The following is an 18954-nucleotide window of genomic DNA, read 5'->3' on the forward strand; positions in this document are numbered from 1 at the left end:
GATTTTTCATAAGAGAATTCAGTCTAAGTCATGCCTAAAACAGTTTGTGAGATTGAGTTTGAACCCCAGTGAAGTACTTTACATCCCTTACTTTTTATATTTGATTTATCAAGGTAGACTATCTAGATTTCTTTGGTTTGATTTCTTTGTAATATAATATGTTAACTATTCTTCCCAACTTTATGTTATCTTCAAATTTGAAAAGCATCATTTCATCCAAGTAAAAATAAAAATAATGAATAACACAAGATCTACACAGATCTCTTCAAGAGATCACCTTTGAAATGAATGTCAACCTATTTTATGATTATCTTATCTTTTGGGTCTAATTACTTAGTCTGTTCTAATTCTATCTGACTTAAGAGACCTTTCTCCATCTAGATATACTATATCTATATCATGGTATCATTATAGTACCCCTATTAAAAAGGAAATGAGATTAGTTTGATATAAATCTTTCTTTTACCTGTTGTCTTTTAGTGATAATTACTTTTCTTTCTAAATCTTCAGAAACCTTCCTTTTAATGTGTGACACCTGTGTGATAATAATGGTATTGTAAGCTAATTAAGAAATGTCCCACTTTTCCAAAGCTTATAGAAATACTATCTAATATGAAAATACAATAGCTGAACAAAGTTCTTGAGAAGCCAGCTCATTCATTCTCCTCAGTTCCTTTCTGATATATTTGGTACAGCCTTTCAAGAGAAAGCAGTGTCTTGCCTGGCTACCAGAGGGTAACTGGCCTACAGAACCCTAGATCAGTATCCCACTATCACAGCTTACAATTTCAAGCAGCAGCACTGGTTGGTTTTTTAATTGACTCTGGGAATAAAAGAATACATTACTTAACATTTCAATAATATGAAATTTACAGTTCTCGAGCCCCAGATCAGTATCTAGATGTTTCTCTGGTTATGACTTTCCCACAGTCATAGAAGTAAAGCATTCAACATATTATCAGATAGTTTAACAAACAGTGCAGAAATGATAGGAAATATGTACCTGTCAAACTCCATTCATTTATTTTTATTATATATATATATATATATATATATATATATATATATATGTATTCCCCCCAAGCAGTTGGGGTTAAGTGATTTGCCCAGAGTCACATAGCTAATTAGTGTTAAGTGTCTGAGGTCACATTTGAACTCAGGTCCTCCTGATTTCAGGGCTGGTGCTCTATCCACTGTACCAACTAGCTGCCTAATCATTTATGAAATCATTTACCAATCTTTTTTTTTTAATAGTTTCTGTTTACCAGATATATGCATGGGTAATTTTACCCATTGACAATTGCTAAACCTTTTGTTCTAATTTTTCCCCTCCTTCTGCCCCCCCCCTCAAGATGGTAGGTTGACCAATACATGTTCAATATGTTAAAGTATAAGTTAAATCCAACATATGTATACATGTCCAAACAGTTGTTTTGCTGAACAAAAAGAATCGGACTTTGAAATAGTGTACAATTAGTGAAGGAAATCCAAAATGCAGGTGGACAAAATTAGAGGGATTGGGAATTCTATGTAGTGGTTCATAGTCATCTCCCAAAGTTCTTTTGCTGGGTGTAACTGGTTCAGTTCATTACTGCTCTATTGGAACTAATTTGGTTCATCTCATTGTTGAAGATGGTCACATGTCCATCAGAATTGATCATCATATAGTATTGTTGTTGAAGTATATAATGATCTCCTGGTCCTGCTCATTTCACTCAGCATCAGTTCATGGAAGTCTCTCCAGGCCTTTCTGAAATCATCCTGTTGTATTTACCAATCATTTACCAAAATCTCCTTCCAATTGTTCTTCAGCTCTACCATATGTGGCTAGGAAAATTCCCAAATCATTCATACCTGGAAATAATAGGAAAGAAATAAAAGGATATGTCCTGGCTCTCTTCTCTAGAACAGAGACTATGCCAGGCAAAATCAAAATAAAAGTAGTGGAACAGGAAGTTTTCTCCTCCAGCACACTAGCTTGGTGGAAACCACAGTAACTGTCAAGCTTGGGATTGATCTGAATCTCTACAGCCCTAGTTTTCAGGACCCTCAGTGGGCAGCTTGAGCTTCTGGATACAGCAAAAATTGCCCAAGTTTCCTCCCATCATTTAATGGAGGCCTAATATTTCTCAGTGTAATGGCAACAACCCCCTGATCTTCACGGCCTAAATAATGTTAAAAAAATTTTGAATTTTAAGGGCAGCAGGTAAAAAGAAAAGTGGCCAATCTCAGATGCTAGTATCCAGATCTCATCTCTTTTGTCCTATTTTGCAACGCCATGCTCATTTTGAGTACCTTATTTATTTCATTGAGGGGGAAAGGAAAGTGATCATGAGACTTTCTCTGCTAGTTTTTCTAAATTATCAACCTGGGAAAAATAAGTAAAATAGTTAAGTGATCAAGGAATCTCAAGTTACAAATATTTTAAAGTTCTGTCAGGAATTAAAGCCAAATCTACTAGCATTTTACTTCCTTCTGTGAAAAAAATGGAACATCTATCTTTCTCTACTTTTCTGGCATCTCTCCTTTCTCTACAGATACTCAAAGATTACTGATAGAGATTCAGCAGTGACATTTTGCAGTTCTTGAAGGACCTTTTTCAGGCAAGTCAGACCACCAGTACCATCTTGTCATCACTTTCTCTCAGATCCCCGTGGAGACAACCCAGAATCCTGACCCTGAGAGCTTTGGGAAGAGCAGTATCACTTCCAATCCCAGACTACTGCTTCCCTCCCAATCCCTGAAGACTTCATTCATGGGAGTAACTCTTGTGAAGGGGTCAGCCATCCTGACCAAATGCAACCCACAGGTCAGGCAAGCTACCCAGCTGAAGTAATAAAGCTCTGAGGGCTGAGGGAGAGAGGAGAGTGGAGTCAAGCTACCACTACCATTTCCCCCTAGCACCTCAGACCAAGATTAAATTCATGCACTGCCAGGCTTCCAGTCCAGCTCCTGCAGCCGTTGTGTAAAAAGTCAAGCCTTCTAAAGATAGACCTGGCCTCTGCAGATGTCTCTGCCTCATCTCCTCTTTTGCTGGGCTATTTTAAAAAATAAGAAAGGAAATAGAGAATTTAAGAAAGTTCTCAACATCAAAGTCCTTGACATTGTGAAATGGCAATGTCAGAACGAAGTCTGATTCTATCAGTGATTCTATCTAAAGTTAAAGAAGCATCATCAGCTGCTTTGCACTTTAAGGAACACTAAGCTTTCCTACCCAACTGCTGGTGAAATCGCCTATATATATTTCTCCCTATCCTTCCAGTCACCGAGCAGCAGGTGATGAAACTTTGTACAAAGTTTGAAAACTAACCATAACAATGTAAAACAGAAGATGGCAAGTAAATTGATTTTTACTAAGAAAAACATTTCTAATTTTGACATTAACTTTTCAGATATTTTGTGGTAAATTTGTAGCATTTACATCTGAAGTTATTCAAGCTCAAAACTGCAGTAAAACTTTTGGAATATGCTGTGTAGGGTTTGCAATATAAATAAATGTGTAATACAGTCAACTTCTTAGGCAGAAAGCTGGGGTTCAAATTCTGCTTCTCACATAGGTGACCCTAGGCAAGTCACTTAAGTTCTCAGTACTCCTAGACAAGTAAGTCTATGAACAGCAAAAAAGATACTAATTATAACAAAGTTATTGATAACTCTCTACACCAATGGCATCACAGATTCAATTACATTTTTTTAAAGCTTCTATACATGTTCTTCCTCCTCCCCCATAATGTAAACTCCTCCAGGGCAGTTTCATTTTTATCCTTGTAACCTCAGCTACTAGCACGGCGTCTGCCACACCATACCTACTTAATACACACTTACGGAAAGATTCTGAGGCTATGAAGAATAGATTTAACCACTCCTTCTTCCTAGGATTAGGAGTGTTTTAAGGGACTTGATCTAGTGACCCCCTCCCCGTTTCAACTCCAGACTTTCTTTTAACAATCAAGAAGGTAGCCATAGTTTATGTTTCCATGGCGGTGAACAAGCAAAGTTTATTTACCACCTTCATTTTAAGGAGAAAACGGAAGCCCAGGAGGGGAGGGATTTTGCCTAAGGGCAATAAATCAAGTCCAGAAAATTTAATTTTAAGTCCAGTGATCTTTTATTTATACACTGGGTTGCACAATCCCCGCGCCCCGAATCTGTGGTTTCAAAATGGTGTAGGAACTCGGTATTCTTACAAGAAGACCCAGCCGGCTGTCGGGATCCGGGATCCAAATTCTCCCCAGCACTGCTCCTGCCACCTTAGCCATGGCAGTTTCTTTCCCCCTGCACCTCAGTTTTCCCCTTTGTGAAACGGAAGCAATGTCTTTTACACCTGGACAGTTCAGCGCTGCGGTCATCCTTCCGGTCATTTTCGATCTGAGAGTCCGGACGGAGAAGAGCCTCTCCGCACCCTCCCAGGCTCCTCACATAATCTGGAATTTCCTTAGGAACGAAAAGCAGCAGCTTGGGAAACTCCTTTCCTTGCAAACACCCCCGCTCTCCTCTGCCAGCTGCACTTCTCCCGGGGGACTTCCTAGAACAAGCTGGCAGAGAGCCCGGAGAGGGCGGGGGACAGACAGACTTTCGGTTCTGTCCGCAGGGTGGATGGGGTGGGGGTGGAGCGGGGCTGCGCCCCTCGCCCCATAACGGGTCTCCAGCCCCAGGAGCGCGACCCACTTCACCGCTGCTTGGAGGCCAGACTGGATGCCTCCTTCCTGCCTTACTGCGCTTTGACTTTCTACTGTGCTTGGAAGTTCGGGGAGAGCGCTAGGAAAAGAGTTCCCTCGAGTGGATTTCAGAATTGTCCCAACTGGCGCATCCACCGAAAGACGGACTGAGATGCGCCCCAGAGCTCCCCTGTTCCAGCTCTCCCGCCTCTGTCAGCTGCGATTGGCCCGCGGCGTCCCTCCCGGGTTGTGGGTGGGGCTTCCCTGCGGAGTGCAGGGGGTTATTAGACGCCCGCTCTGGGCCATTCTCACTCCCTGGAGCCTCATCCGGACCAGCCATGATCCCGTCCTGCCTGCTGTGGGCCTGCGTCTTCACTGCTGTGAGTTGGCTTCCTGCTCCTTCGTTCCCCGTCTCCTTGCGGGGAGGCCAGGTGGGGGTATAGACGGGGAGGAAAGAAAAACCGGCTTTTTGGAAAGGTGTCAGTCACTACCTGACTGGGGCTGGCTCCCGGGAATCCCGAAAGGGGCCTCTTTCAGGCCCCAGTTACTTTCTCTGTGAAACCGTAGCCTCCTCTAATCTCTGAGGGTCCTTCTTCCCAGCGCTAACATGTGACCGGCTTTCTGAAGAAATCAGGCAATGGAAGCTGGGGAGAAGCCGAAGGTGAACAAAAAGTAGAGGGAGGTGGAGTAGGCGAGGAAATAACCTGCGGGACAACTCTGCGTATTGCCCGTTTAAAGTTAGTCAGCTGTGGATCACCCCCTAACTGTCAGGTACCAACCAGGTCATTCGCTGAGGCTGCTCCTGGCAGCCAGCTTTAAGGGTCTGAGGCAACCGGTGCCTTAGATCTGATTCAGGCCCCCCACATTCCTTCAGTTTTATGTCCAGTCGGGCCCAGAGGTTTTGTGGGGAAAACTGCCACTTCAAGGAGAAAGAGGGCAGACTGGTTCTCTTTTGGCAAAGAGGTAGGCCCCAGGAATCTGTGTTCAGTCTCAAGCCCCTGAGCATTCTCAGGTGGCTGAAGAACTGGGGAGGTTACAGAGGTTGCTGGTCTCCAGGCCAGAAAGAACAGGCAGTGGAATAGGAAGAGGTGGATAAGCCCAGTTTCCTGTTCTTTTCCTATAGTACAGGATGCTGTTGTGTCTGGTAACAACTCCTCTGTACGATCATGGGATTCTTGCCAACCAGGGGGAGTCTTATCAGTGCTTCCCTTCTGCTCCCTTTCTGTGGATAGAGGGAAAGATAGGTGAAGGGTTGAAACACTTTAAAGAAGCGGGAGACATAGCAGGCAAGGCTGCCACCTTTTATAGGACCACTGGTCTGATCTCAAGGGAAATGCCCAGGGAAATACCCCCTGACTCCCCACCTCAAAGAATGGACACAATCTCAGGGACAGTATACGGGGGATCAAAGGGATTTGGTTTTGAACTAGAATCCTGGAATTGCTCAATTTGAAAAGGCCTTAGAAAATAGAATGCCAAAATTCGGGAGAAAGACTAGACCAGAGAATATCAGAACTGGATGGGATTTTAGAGGGAAATGTAAAATCAGTTGAAGGGACATAAATTTTGAATCAGACACCCAACTTCAAATCCCTGCTTTGTCACTTAGAATCTGTGGAACCTTGAATAAAGCATTTCACCTCTTAATTTCTTCATCACTAAGAATGAAAGAGTTAGACTAGACAGATTTCTAAAATCCATGTCAAAAATGATCTCAATAACTTAGAATATCAGAGCTGGTAGGACCTGTAGAATGTAAAACATGAGAACTTCCTAATTCTTAGACTACACCATGACAAAAGGGAAGGGATCCAAGACTTGTGAAATGTTAGAGTTGGAAGAGAACTTAGAGATGGTTCAGTGCACCTCTTTCAATTGACATAAGAAGAAGCTGAGACTCACTGAGATGAAAGGCCCATAGGCTTTCCCCTCCACCATTTTGTCTCTCAGAGGGGGCTAGAGTTCTGCCTAGGGACGATGGTGTCTCTGAATCGATCACACTGACTCAGAATTGCCCAAGCATTTCATTGGGGAATTCATTAAGGACCCACACCCCTTTCAGTTTTTGGATAGTTCCTCATTTTGGAGGTTGGGATTTCCCCTTGTACCTGGTCTTCTGTGTCCACTTCCCACTAACTTCCCCCATTTTCTCCACCCCGTTTCAGTGAAATTGTAAAGTTCTAGAGTAGTGGCCATACAGGAATAAACAAGCCTCAGAGGATTTCTGGGAAAGAATTGGGTTCCTAGTGGGAGGGGAAGGGAAAAAGCCACTTCTGCTCCTCCACTTTCATTTTCACTGAGAACAAAATTTAAGAGGGCCAACAGAGACCGAGAGAAGGGAAGGTGGAGCCAGATATGGAGGAAAGAGCCTTTGTGGAAGGGATCACCTGAGAGGAAGAGGCCAATAGAAAGGAGGTGAACTGTAGGGTTCAGGCTCCCTAGCCCCTCACTCTAAGTTCTGTTATAGGGCAAAGGCTGAGCTCCCCAAAATAGGAAGAAGAATTCTTTAGTACTTATTATACTCCCTTTGAGAATATTTTGTGACCAGAGGAACAGAGCTAAGAGCTCATAGTTCATCATGAGTTCATCATAGATTGATTTGTTTTATGATGGAGTTAATGATATCGATTGCTGGGTAGAAGAGCACTACTCTTGGAGTTAGAAGTTCCAGATTCTGGGCTCAGATCCAAAACTTGTTAGCTTTATTATCTTCAGTTCCTCAAGTCTCCGTTTTAGGCCTCAGTTTGTTCATCAGTAAAATAGGAATGCTAATACTGGTGCTAAAGGGCTTTGTAAAACTCTAAACTGTTAGGTCTTATGTAACTGTGATCTATTATTCCAGCAGTAGTTCTCACTTACAATATAAAGAACACTTGATTTAGAGTTAGAAAACAGGGGTCCCATTCTGCTTTTGCTACTTATTTTCTGTGTGACCTTGTACCTGGTCTTCTGTGTACTGAATTTCTTTGGACCTCAGCTTCTTCATTTTGTTTCAGTTTCCTTCTCTGTGAATGAGGGAGTTGAATTAAATCATCCCCTAAAGTCCCTTCTAACTGAATTTAACTGTGTGTGTATAGCTGAAATGACTATTGTATGGTAAGATCTGCAGACTGTTGTATTTTAGGGGATCTAATTAGGCTGGAAGATGTATATAATATTAATTATAGCATATCTTGAATTTATTTTAATTTTTATATTTTCAGTTTCATGCGGTAGATGTAAACTTCTGTGTTTAGGGGCCAGACACTTGTTCATAAAGTTATCTGCAGATTTTAATTAATTGAAAGCTCAATATGAGTCAATTGTAAAATTCTGAAACAGGGAAGTAGTATCAATCCCACTTGTTTGCCTGATCAGATATCATCTGGAGCATTGCATTTTTGACCCCTAAGACTCCTATGCCATATTTTAGGGGCAATGATGGCAAACTTGAGTGTGCCTAGAGAAAGGCAACCAACACACAAAACCTCAAAACTCTGCTAATGGGAAATCGGCATTTATATGTGCCAGGCAGCAGGAGTAGGTCCTGCTATTCCCCTCGTTTTACCATTGAGGGAAACAGGAGCCATGTGACCCAGGATCACGAAGCTAGTAACTGTCTTAGGTTGAGTTTGAGCTCAGGTGTAACTGTTTCAGGCCCAATGAGCCGCCAGCTGACTCTTGAGGGTGAAAGAACTAGGGACAGAGATTTGGATGAAAGATGGATTTTATCAGGATCATGATTGCTTTCTTTAAATAGGTTGGCATGTGAAGAGATTTCACAGTGGTTAGAGCACAGGACTTTGTGTTCTCATCTGTAAAATGGGGATAATAATAGCATTTACCTCACAGGGTTGATGTGAGGATAAAATAATATTTATAAAGTGTTTAATAAATCTTCAAGCTCTTTATAATTGCTAGCTAGTATTATTGTTCTTATTATGTTTTAGTTCCATGTAAGGAAAAACTTCCTGGCATAAAAGCTGTCCAACAATGAAATGGATGGCCTCTTGTCACTGGCTATGTTTAAGCAGAAAGTGATTGGTATTTGTGGGGATGCTTCTGAGGGGCTCTCTGCCATTGGCTACTGGACTGAAGATAGAGGGTGGAGTGCAGAGAAAGAGTTAAACCAGATGAGCTCTGAGCTTCCTGCTAGCCCAGGGAGCCTCTGATGGCTGTACTTAGCCACCCACATTCTGAGCCAGCCCCCTTCAGGACTGTCTGCACTGTGAGATGGCTGACGTTACTAGGGGGACAAACATGTGCTGTGCTCTCATCTGCTTTGTAAGCTGTTACTGAGGCGAACCTCTCAAGTTTCCTGCGTAAATCACTGGGGGCTCTGCTACCAACTGGAAATGTAATTCATTGACATACATATGTATTGTCTTGCTAGCTTTTCTGAAGGCCAGAGCTCTTCTTCCACAGACTCAACCCATTTTATTTAGGTCCTATAAAAGAATGTGGTAGCATGGCGGGGGCGGGGGAGCAGAGACAGAGGCACACAAAGACAGACACAGAATAAGAGACTCAGAGACACACAGAGACAGAGACAAAGAAACACAGAGACAAAGAGACAGAGACAGAGAGACAGGGACAGACACAGAGACAGGGACACTGTCAGAGGCACAGAGAAAAAGAAAGACAGGGACAGACACAGAGACAAAATAAGAGACACAGAGACAAAGAAATACAGACAGAGAAAGAAAAGGGGGAAGCCATATTTAATGAAAGTAGATGACAGTTTATATGGAAAATATATCTTGAAGAAAATAATAAATGGAGAGAAGAGGAAAAGGTCATTTGAGAGGCAATATAGTGTAGGAGTAGGGTAAGAACAGATTGCCTCATAAAGTTGTGAGTTTTCTGTCCTTGGAAGTATCTAAGTAGAGGCTGGAAACCATTCCATGTGGTACAGGGGAAAGAAAGGCTACTAGACTATCAGTCAGGAGAATTGGTTTAACTATAGGTAAGCAAGACTTTGAATAAGTGGCAAAACTGGGCCAGGATCTCAAGTCCCCAGACTCCACACCCACAGCTTTTCCACTCTTCCTCAGTTCCAATTTAGATCAATTCATCTGGTATTTTTAGGATAATACAATTTAGGATTAAGAGATCAAGATGTCTTAGATGATTAAGAGATTAAATAACCCAACATGTCCCACTTTGCAGATGAAAATAACAAGGCTCAGAAATATTAAGTGGTTTTTGTATGGTCACATGGATAGAAGAATCAGAATCTGAACCTAGGTCCTTTAACTCTTACCGTTATAGTTGGCTGAAGCTGCAATGTGGTTCACTCTGTGTGTGTGTGTGTGTGTGTGTGTGTGTGTGTGTGTGTGTGTTGTTGAGGCCAGGCTCAGTGATTTCATTGGCTTACACAACTTCAAAAAACAAAGCTCTAGGGTTCATTCTTGTAAACATTTAACAACCAGCTCTCCAAAAAACCCAGGATGTACTTTTAAGTTTCATCTGAGTCATTTTGTTAAGCCTAGAGAAACATTAAAACAATAGATCAAGTTTCAAATTGTAGAATTTACTGATTTTGGATATATCAGTGGTTACACTGAAAATTTAACTGTGGGCAATACTCTCTCTTTCTACTGCAGCACTATGGGGTTCAGAGATTAGGCCAGGGTCACTTTGCCAGGATGCCTCAGAGGCTGAATCAGGAGAGTAACTATCACATTTAACCTCATGATTCAGGCTCATTTAAGTCTCTTGAATGGTTCTAGTGGTGTGAAGGTCAATAAATAATACATAAAGATCATCGCAAGTATTTATTGATTTAGAAAAACACTTAGTAACATTATCTATTTTACTATATTTTACATTTATTTTGTTAATTATTTCCCAATTGCATTTTAATCTGGTTCTGGTGGCTTTCAGTGTTGCTGATACCTTTGCTCTAAACTCTCCATGCCAGATAACTGGAGGCTGGCGGCTGATCTCTTAAGGTTCTTCTAAATTTGGGATTCTTGTGATTTCTTTTCTTTTCTTTCTTTCTTTTTTTTCAGGCCCATATGAAACCATCTATTTCTTGTGAGAAAAACCAGTATTTTGTGAATGGGCTCTGCTGTGAGAAGTGCTCTCCAGGTATATGAAAAGCTGACCAGGCTAGAATTCAGAGAACCCTGGCTCTGAAACCTACTAGTCATGTACCTTTGGGCACACATATGCATACATAGTAACATGTACTGACCGCGACCACCTCCTGTCCCTGTACACCTCCCCATTCCTCATCCATAAAGAAGGTAGCCCTACTGCACCTGGCACCATGCTTGGCACATAGTAAGCGCCTAATGCTTGGGACTGATTGAAGGCCCACACTAGTTGGCTCTTCGTGAGAAAAGTGCCTTGTCAAGGTTATCATGCTATAGGAACCCTGAGGTTCTGACCCCGTTAGAGCTCTCTCTTCTCTTGACATCTTCCAGGAACAAAGCTGGTTTCTGACTGCAGCGAGGGCAGCGAAACCCAATGCGAGCCTTGCCAGGAGGGAGAGTTCCAGTCTTCCTGGAACCACGACAAATACTGCCACCAGCACAAGTACTGCGATCCCAGTAGGTTGGCAGAGAGGGCAGTGTTGGTGGGAGTGCTAGGAAGAAGGGAAAGGGAGAGGGCCTGGCCCCACTCCGCCTGTGCTGGGAGCAGGGAAGATTGGGCCGGGAAACCCAACCCTTCTCCCTGACCTCTCTGCTCAGATTTGCACCTCAAGATTCAAAAGGAAGGCTCCTTGGAAAAGGACACGGCCTGTACTTGTATAGATGGTTTTCACTGTACCAGCCTGGAGTGTGAGAGCTGTAGCAGCCACAGCCCCTGCCAGCCGGGCTTTGGGGTCAAGCACACTGGTGAGTAGCCTGTGCAGGAAGTGCCTCACTTTCCTCCCCCATTAAGTAAGGGAGTCCAGACTAGGTAGTCGCTAAACCTTTCCAGTTCTGCCGTCTGTGTTCTAAAGTCTCTTCCAGAGCTGACAGTCCATGTTCCAAGGCCTCTTTTCTATTTAAGATTCTAGTCTACGAGGCATGGGAGGGAGTGAGGGAGACCAGAGCCAAAACTGAGGAAGGAAAAAATATTCTTCACTTCGGCTATCTGCAATTAGTTGGGCAAGTCTCACTTACCATCTCCAAAGAAGACAAAGGAATTGGGCTGAGGGAAGGCTCAGGCCTTAAATGGCACCTTTCAGCCTGTACTTCCATTGTCTGCCTGAGGTTCCAATCCCTTCCACTCCAAAAGGTAAAGGGAGAGGAAGGAAGGATTAGAGGTTCTCTTGCACCAGGGTTTCTTAAACTTTTTTCACACTCAACCCCTTTTTGGCAGAGAAATTTTTACACAATCCTGTGTATATAAGTATAAAAAATAGGTATACAAATCAAACATTTATTGATAATAAATTATTTATTTTTAGAATAAACAATAGATTTATAATACATTTGAATAAATTTTATTTATTTATAATAAATCATATTTTACTTTAAAACAATTCTTTGATATATACAATTTTACCATTTATTAAAGATGAAGTAAATTTACATGCTAATGAGATGGATATGCTTGTTTATTTTTATATAAAAAATTGGATCTCGACAGAATATTTGATACCTTTTACTGTTACCAAATTTTTTACGACCTTCATATTCAGTTACACAATCCTATATGGAGTTGAGACCCGCATTTTAAGAAGCTTTGTCCTACAGGATGCTACTGGAGCACCGGGCAGATCAGCTGGTGTCAGTCTTACTCCTGACCTTTTCTCCTGGATGGCCCCTGGGAGCATGACTTAATTACCTTTCAGACCTACCTGAAGATGGCAGTCTCAGGGCCCTTTCTCCTCTAAAGAGCGAAAGGGAGAGAAATGACCTCTTCCCAAGGCCTCCCTAAAAGACTCAGACTTAGTTTGGCTCCAGGAACACTATACTTGTTCTGAGTATACTCTGCTCTCTCCTCCATGTTTCAGCTTCCTTTATGTATTGTCTTTCTCTATAATATTATAAGCCCTTTGAGGGCTAGTGCTTAGTACTGTGCCTGCCACATAGAAGACACTAAATAAGTGTTCATATAATCAAGTTATTGTTGTCTATGACAGCCATTCTGCTCTTTTCTCTTCTCCCAGGCACAAATTCCACCGACACCATCTGTGAACCTTGCAAGGAAGGCTTTTTCTCCAACATATCCTCTGCTTCTGAAAAATGTCTTCCCTGGACCAGGTACTAGGGATGCCTGACTCTCCTGTTTCATGGGCCCATGAGTATTTGTTCACTTGGGGCTGTGCTTCCTAGGCCATATTCCTACGCATACTTGAGAAATGAAAAAACACATTACTATGTGTGAAAAACCTTCTCTTCCATCCTTCCCAGCCTTCTACTAGTACAGTCGTGTTCTTTGCATTGAACTAAAAAAAAGAATAACAGGTCATCTTCATTTTTCAAGATTTATAAAGAACTTTCCCTTGCGAAGCAGGCAATACAAGGATAATAGTAACAGTCATATGAAGAATAACAGCTAATTTCTGTGGCACTTTAAGGTTTATGAAAATATTTTACATATTCTTTCATTTGACCCTCACAATAATCATGAAGGGGTTATTATTATCTCTATTTTACAAATGAGAAAATAGAGACAGGGAAAACTTAAGTGACTTACCCAGTGTCTTGCAGCTAGTATCTATTTGAGAATGGGGGATGCTGAGATTAAATGACTTAATTGCTCAAGGTCAGTTTAGTAAGTATACCATAGTATTATTATATCATATTGCTTTTTTTTTTTAAACACTAACTTCCTACTCTGCCTTTTTACATAGTTTCTTCCTTCTTTTTCCCCTCCCTTTCTTCTTCCTTCTATCCTTCTTTTCCTTCCCTCCCCTTTTTCTCCTTTGCTTCCTTGCTTTTCTTTCTTCTTTTCCTCCCTCTCTCCTCAACCCTTCTTTCTTTTTTCTTTCCTTTCCTTCCCCCTTTTCTCCACTGTGATCACCCCATTGCTTACTTTTTATTTTGAGAGGAACTCAGACATTCAGGATATACCCAGCACATCTTCATGACACACTTGTATACTCTAATACCCTAAGAAACAATGGTCCAGAAAACAGCAGCAGGCTCCAGTCCTATAAAGTCTTCTGGAATTGTCAGTCCAGTTCAACTGACTTCCCTCCCAACATCTCACCCAGAGCAGAACCATTAAGTGGAAAGAGTACTGGATTTGGAGTCGGGGCCCCTGCTTTAATCTGCCTGGGTCTCAGTTCTCTCTTTCATACCCTGTGACCTTTGACCTATGACCTTTCCTGGGGGAGAATCACGGAGCCTGTCCTATTTTATCCAACTCTTTCATTTCATAGATGCAGAAGTTTGAGTTCTGGGGAGGCCTCACAACTCACCACATGCTACATATGTGGTAGAAAAGTTGGGATTCAAAATCAGGTCTTTGCTCAGAATGTACTAAATGCAGTAATTGTTCTACAACATCAAAGTTCTCTGTCCTACTTCTCCTCCTTCTTCACCCCACAAGCTCAGTCAATCTCAAAGCTGCTGGTTATTCCCTGTTATTATTGCCTCTTCCCTCTCATGATCAGGTTTTCATCAGTGGTAACCTGAATCACTGAATGGGTGTTGCCTTAGTCAATTAAGACCTATGAAGACTTTAGCTTAAAAAGGCCAAGGTGTTTCCAGGGCCATCTCCAGTTATCCTGATCCATATCTGGCTCCTGGACCCAAATGACTCTGGAGGGGACAGTGAGGCTGGTAGCCTTGCACAGCGCTCCTGCACTAAAATCCAACTCACTTGTATGTCACAGCATCACCTCTCTGACATCATGATCCTCTTCAGAATGAAGGACAAACAACAGATGGACTACCAGAGCAGTTTCCTGACTGGTCTTCCTGCCTTCAGTTCTTCTCATCTGTTCTGGGCAAGCCCCAGATTCATCTTCGAAAAACACTCATTTTTATCATGAAACTAATCAAACACTGCCAGGGGCTCCTTGTTGTGTAATGAATCAAGTCTGCACTGCTCTGTGTGCCCAACTTTTTTTTTCTCATAACTCTCCTGAACTAATGTCTCCTGACATTAGCTCACATTCTTATCGTTCCTGCAAGATCTGCAATTTATTTTTCTTTCCACAAAATCCTGGGAGACATGGAGTGCAAATATGATTATGCCCATTTCACAGAGGACGAAAGGAGAGTCAAAATATTACAAATATCAATGCCAGTCTGGCGTTCTTTCCTGTCTGCTGCCTTCTCTCCACACAGTTGCTTGAAGTCTACTGCAACATTGTTCTGTGGACACGAGCCAGCTTTTATTAATATTGTTTATGGTGCAGTGAGAGGAGCACTCAGTTTGAAAGGGAGGATCCATGTCCTATTTATGCTATTCACTTCTCTGTTTCTTTATTTGTAGAACAAGGTGTTTGGACTAGATGTCTTCTGAGGTCCTTTCTGGTTCTTAATGTAAATAATGAAATAATGTAATATCCTGGCCCAGAACATACCCTTTTCCCCTAAATCTGACCACATTCTATTGATCCTTTCAGATGAAGGGCAAATCTCACCTTCCTCCTGAAGTCTTTCCTGATTACATCCTTCTTTTTCCTCTCTCCTTTCTAGTGCTCGTGATCCATACATTAGCACTCAGATCATGCATTATGTTGAGTATAATGGGAGGAACTCAACTTGTAGTCAGCCAAGAGACCTGGAATTCATGTATGAATTCTGTCTCTCACACTTACCTGCTCTCTGGGCAAGTCACTTAAAATCTCTGTGACTGCTTCCTCACTTGCAAAATGGGGACAATAATTTCAGTGTCACTTACCTCACAGAGTTGTGAGGGAAATGCTGAGCAACCTCTAAAAGTAGCATTATCATTGTTTATGAATTGAGTCATGCATTGATTAAGATTACATTTTTCTTCTTGGTTTTAATCTCTTTGAGCACAGGGACTATAACTTATCTTTTTTCTATCTCCTGTAGTCCCTTGTTTAGAAGAGCAATGTTTTCTTGATTGATATGATTCCCCCAATTCTGGCCTTGAAGTTCCATGAGCTAGAAAAACTTAATGTGTGTGTGTGTGTGTGTGTGTGTGTGTGTGTCTACCCAGCTGCAAAGCCACAGGATTGTCGAAAATTCAGGAGGGGACAGATAAAACGGATGTGCTCTGCCAAGGTAAGTATGGATGGGCAATGGCAGAAAACTGAAGTCAGATGGGGGCGGTAACAGAAGGGATGAGACAGATATTGATGATGTATATTAGCAAGGAGTAGAAAGATAAAGATGGTGGGAAGAACATTTGACTTAAAAGTCCTAGATAGCTACTACTAGTAGGCAGGGTACTCTGCCAATTTTTGGCTGTGGGACTGTGAAAAAGTCATTTTACCTCTCTACATCACTGATCCTTCATCAGTAATAGAGGAGTTAGACGAAAGGCTTAAGTATCTTTCCAGATTGGATGTTCCAGCATTTTTTTCTGAAAGAGAAGGTTTTGAGTAGGGGAAGGGAGGGCTAGGGCAGTGGAATGGGAGGAACAAAACCCTCCAGGAGGATGGGAGATCCTTGGTGGAGGTTTTGCTAAAGCCCAGTTTCCCCAGGTGACAAATCTCGAGTGGGTCTCTTGGTGCTGATCCCCATTGCCCTGGGAGTTTTCTTTGTTATCTCGGGCTTGCTGCACTGGAGAGGTGAGTCTGGGGGTGGCCTGAGGGGTGGGAAGTTCTGCTGGGGAGAGGCAGGGCAGAAGGGAAGGAAGGAAAGGAAAAGTTGCAGAGCGCAGCCTCCTTTTCGTGACCTTCATGTTTCTCTCCTCCCCATTCCCATTCAGGCCTGTGTTTCAAGGCGCCGAAGAACAAGGTAGGTCATTCCCTGCGCTAGCATTATTTCCTGAGACCTAGACGGGGTTCAGCAGACTGGAAGGAGGATAGTGAGTCACTGGCGGCCTCCTTTGGACAGCGAGAGCTGGCGTCGGCGTCGTGGCCAGAGTCACTACTTGGACAGGAGCCACCCAGGGAGGCTGGGGGTTTGTTCTCTGCCCCCGACCTGGCTGGCAGCGCCCTCCCACAGAGCGGGAAACGGTGACCTTGGGGGGGCCCGTGCCCCTCTCTGGCCTCGGTGCCCCCCTCTGCGGCCCAAGAGGCCGTCCTTGGTCCTCAGCGACTCTTGAGTCTCCGCTCAGTCTTTCTCCGGGCCATGCTCCCCGCACAGCGAGGGCGAGGCGGGTGTCTGGCCGGCCGCTGAGGAACCAGTCAGGTGGCTTCCCCCCAAGCCCAGAGGTGGCAGCAAGGGCAGAAGCTGTGAGAGGAGGAGGGAGGAGAGGCCGAGGCCGCGGGCTGGGGGGAGGCAGAGACCTCCGGCACCGCCCCGGTCCTGCTGGTGGGACCTCCACTCTCTCTCCCTCAAACGGCTCATCTCCCAGCGCTGACCTTGGGCTCCATCCCCCTCCTCTGAGGTTAAAGGCTGCCGTGCTTCATGGTGTGGCCAGCAGGGGGCAGGAGGCACCCGTGGAAAGAAGCCTGGGCTTCAGCTGCCCACAGCTTCCTGACAGGGAGCAGCCGGGGGAGGACACTCGTCCCTCGCTCGCCACCTTCTTCCCTCAGAAGGCTCAGCACTCAGCAGGCTTGCCCTTGCTGTACCCACCGGAGGGAGCACTCTGTCCGTAAAGGTGCTGCCCCCAACATGACTCTGTCCTGCACAGGTTTTCCAGAAAAAGGAGATGGAAGAGGAGCCCCTCCCTGTGCAGGAAACCTTGCTCCGGGGCCAACCGGTGACGCAGGAGGACGGCAAGGAGAGCCGCATTTCGGAGCAAGAGGGACAGTGAGGGCTGCGCACGGGGGCATCTCCAGACTGCTGAGAGCAGCAGCGGCCGCTGGCTCCGAGGGAGGGGCGAGGGAAGGGGGGGGACTGCCTGCTGACCCCAGGAGCGCATGTTGCAGAGGGTCCTGGGAGTTTCCCCTCAGGAATGACTTTGACATTTCCAGGCCCCAGAGTACCCCTCTCGGCCCTGCTGCCTTTACCTAAGAGGGGAAGAATAGAAAAGATGGTCGAGTTATTAGTAAAGGAATTTCCATTGTTACAGCACCTCCACCTCACCAGAAGCCACAGGAGGGAATTCCTGACATAGGAATACACGTTGCCCACAAAGCACTTTCATTCCTGAAACTGGTCCTTCCGACCCCTTCCCTCCATGTGGAACAGGGGAAGCTTAAGCATCTACCTCAAGGCCCAAGGGCCTTCCCACCTCCCCTCCCCTCCTGCGCCTGTTGCTGATGCTGCTGGCTGTGAATGCCCCGCTCCCCCCTTCCTGGAGAACATCAGGATACAGTATCCTATCGGCTTCCCGAGCTCAGGAGGTGGAGATGGAGCCAGAGGCAAGGGGAGGGAGCAGAGGGAGGACCCCGTAACCCCTCCTGCTGGGGCACAAATGCAGGGACGGTGTGGAGGGGACAGGCAGGCCCGAGCCAGGCTCTCTCTTAGCTGTTACTCACGTTCACTGAAAGCTGGAATTGAGGCTGGGGTGTGCGCACATTGCCTGGAATGTATTAGTGTTGGCATCTGTAAGGGCTTTGGAGGTCAATTAAATAAAACTTTGGGCTCCAATGAGAAGTCTTGATCTACTAATTGGAAAATGTCGGTTTATCTATAAAGGAGGTAGCTCAAGGCATGTTTACACATCTGAAATGACAGCCTATGTTTGGAGAAGGAAAGTGAAGGAGAGAGGGGGGTGCAGTGGGCACTGGGTGGGGAGGGGTGATGAGCTGGCTCACAGCGGGGGTCCTCCTCCTCTTGGTGAAGATCCTGATGCAAAACTAGGGCCACTGACTCCCCCCAGAAGTCTCTTCTCTGCCTCTGGGCCTTGGACTATTTCCTGGAGGCAGTGGCTGTAAGGCAAACAGCAGCCAGAAGGTGGCACTGAGGTCACATCCATGTCACTTGTGCTTCCCATGGGCCCGTCTCATTCTTCCCTGTTCCTTAGCATTTTAGCTTCAGACCCATCTGGCCCTTGCAGACCTCCCAACTCTTTTTTGGCCAATGGAGGAAACTGTCCCAGAAAAGAGTGACTTGCTTAAGGTTACAAAAGGATCAGTGACAGAACCAATATTTAAGACAAGGACTTCTGACTAAATCTTATTTGATTACACAGGAAATATGTATGTCTCTTGCCATTCAATAATTCAATTCCCCTTTGATCTCAACCAGCCTATCATTTGTGTCCATTTGAGCTCATCTCTATCTGAATCAGAGTATATAACTTCAAATTCAACCCTCTTACTAGCGGTCTGACCTTGGGCCTTGGGCCTCAGTTTCCTTTTTTGTAAAATGAAGAAGTTGATTAAACAATCTCTTTG

At 44.2% G+C, this 18954-nt stretch overlaps 1 protein-coding gene across 2 annotated transcripts; it reads left to right on the top strand.

Moving 5' to 3' along the window:
* Positions 1 to 4780: 4780 nt before the first annotated feature.
* CD40 (CD40 molecule) lies at positions 4781 to 18205 on the top strand. 2 transcript variants are annotated; one of them, XM_074293579.1, is made up of 9 exons: positions 4781 to 5089; positions 10652 to 10730; positions 11069 to 11194; positions 11336 to 11482; positions 12745 to 12838; positions 15720 to 15784; positions 16207 to 16293; positions 16434 to 16462; positions 17304 to 18205. In XM_074293579.1, exons 1-9 carry the CDS (start codon positions 4997 to 4999, stop codon positions 17424 to 17426), a joined length of 843 nt encoding a protein of 280 aa, XP_074149680.1. In that variant the 5' UTR covers positions 4781 to 4996; the 3' UTR covers positions 17427 to 18205. The 2 variants fall into 2 exon arrangements, with proteins under 2 accessions (XP_074149680.1, XP_074149679.1); XM_074293578.1 differs by having other exon boundaries at positions 4876 to 5038.
* The last annotated feature ends 749 nt before the right edge of the window (positions 18206 to 18954 follow it).

This window comes from Sminthopsis crassicaudata, chromosome 2, assembly GCF_048593235.1.
Source record: "Sminthopsis crassicaudata isolate SCR6 chromosome 2, ASM4859323v1, whole genome shotgun sequence".
Taxonomy (NCBI): domain Eukaryota; kingdom Metazoa; phylum Chordata; class Mammalia; order Dasyuromorphia; family Dasyuridae; genus Sminthopsis; species Sminthopsis crassicaudata.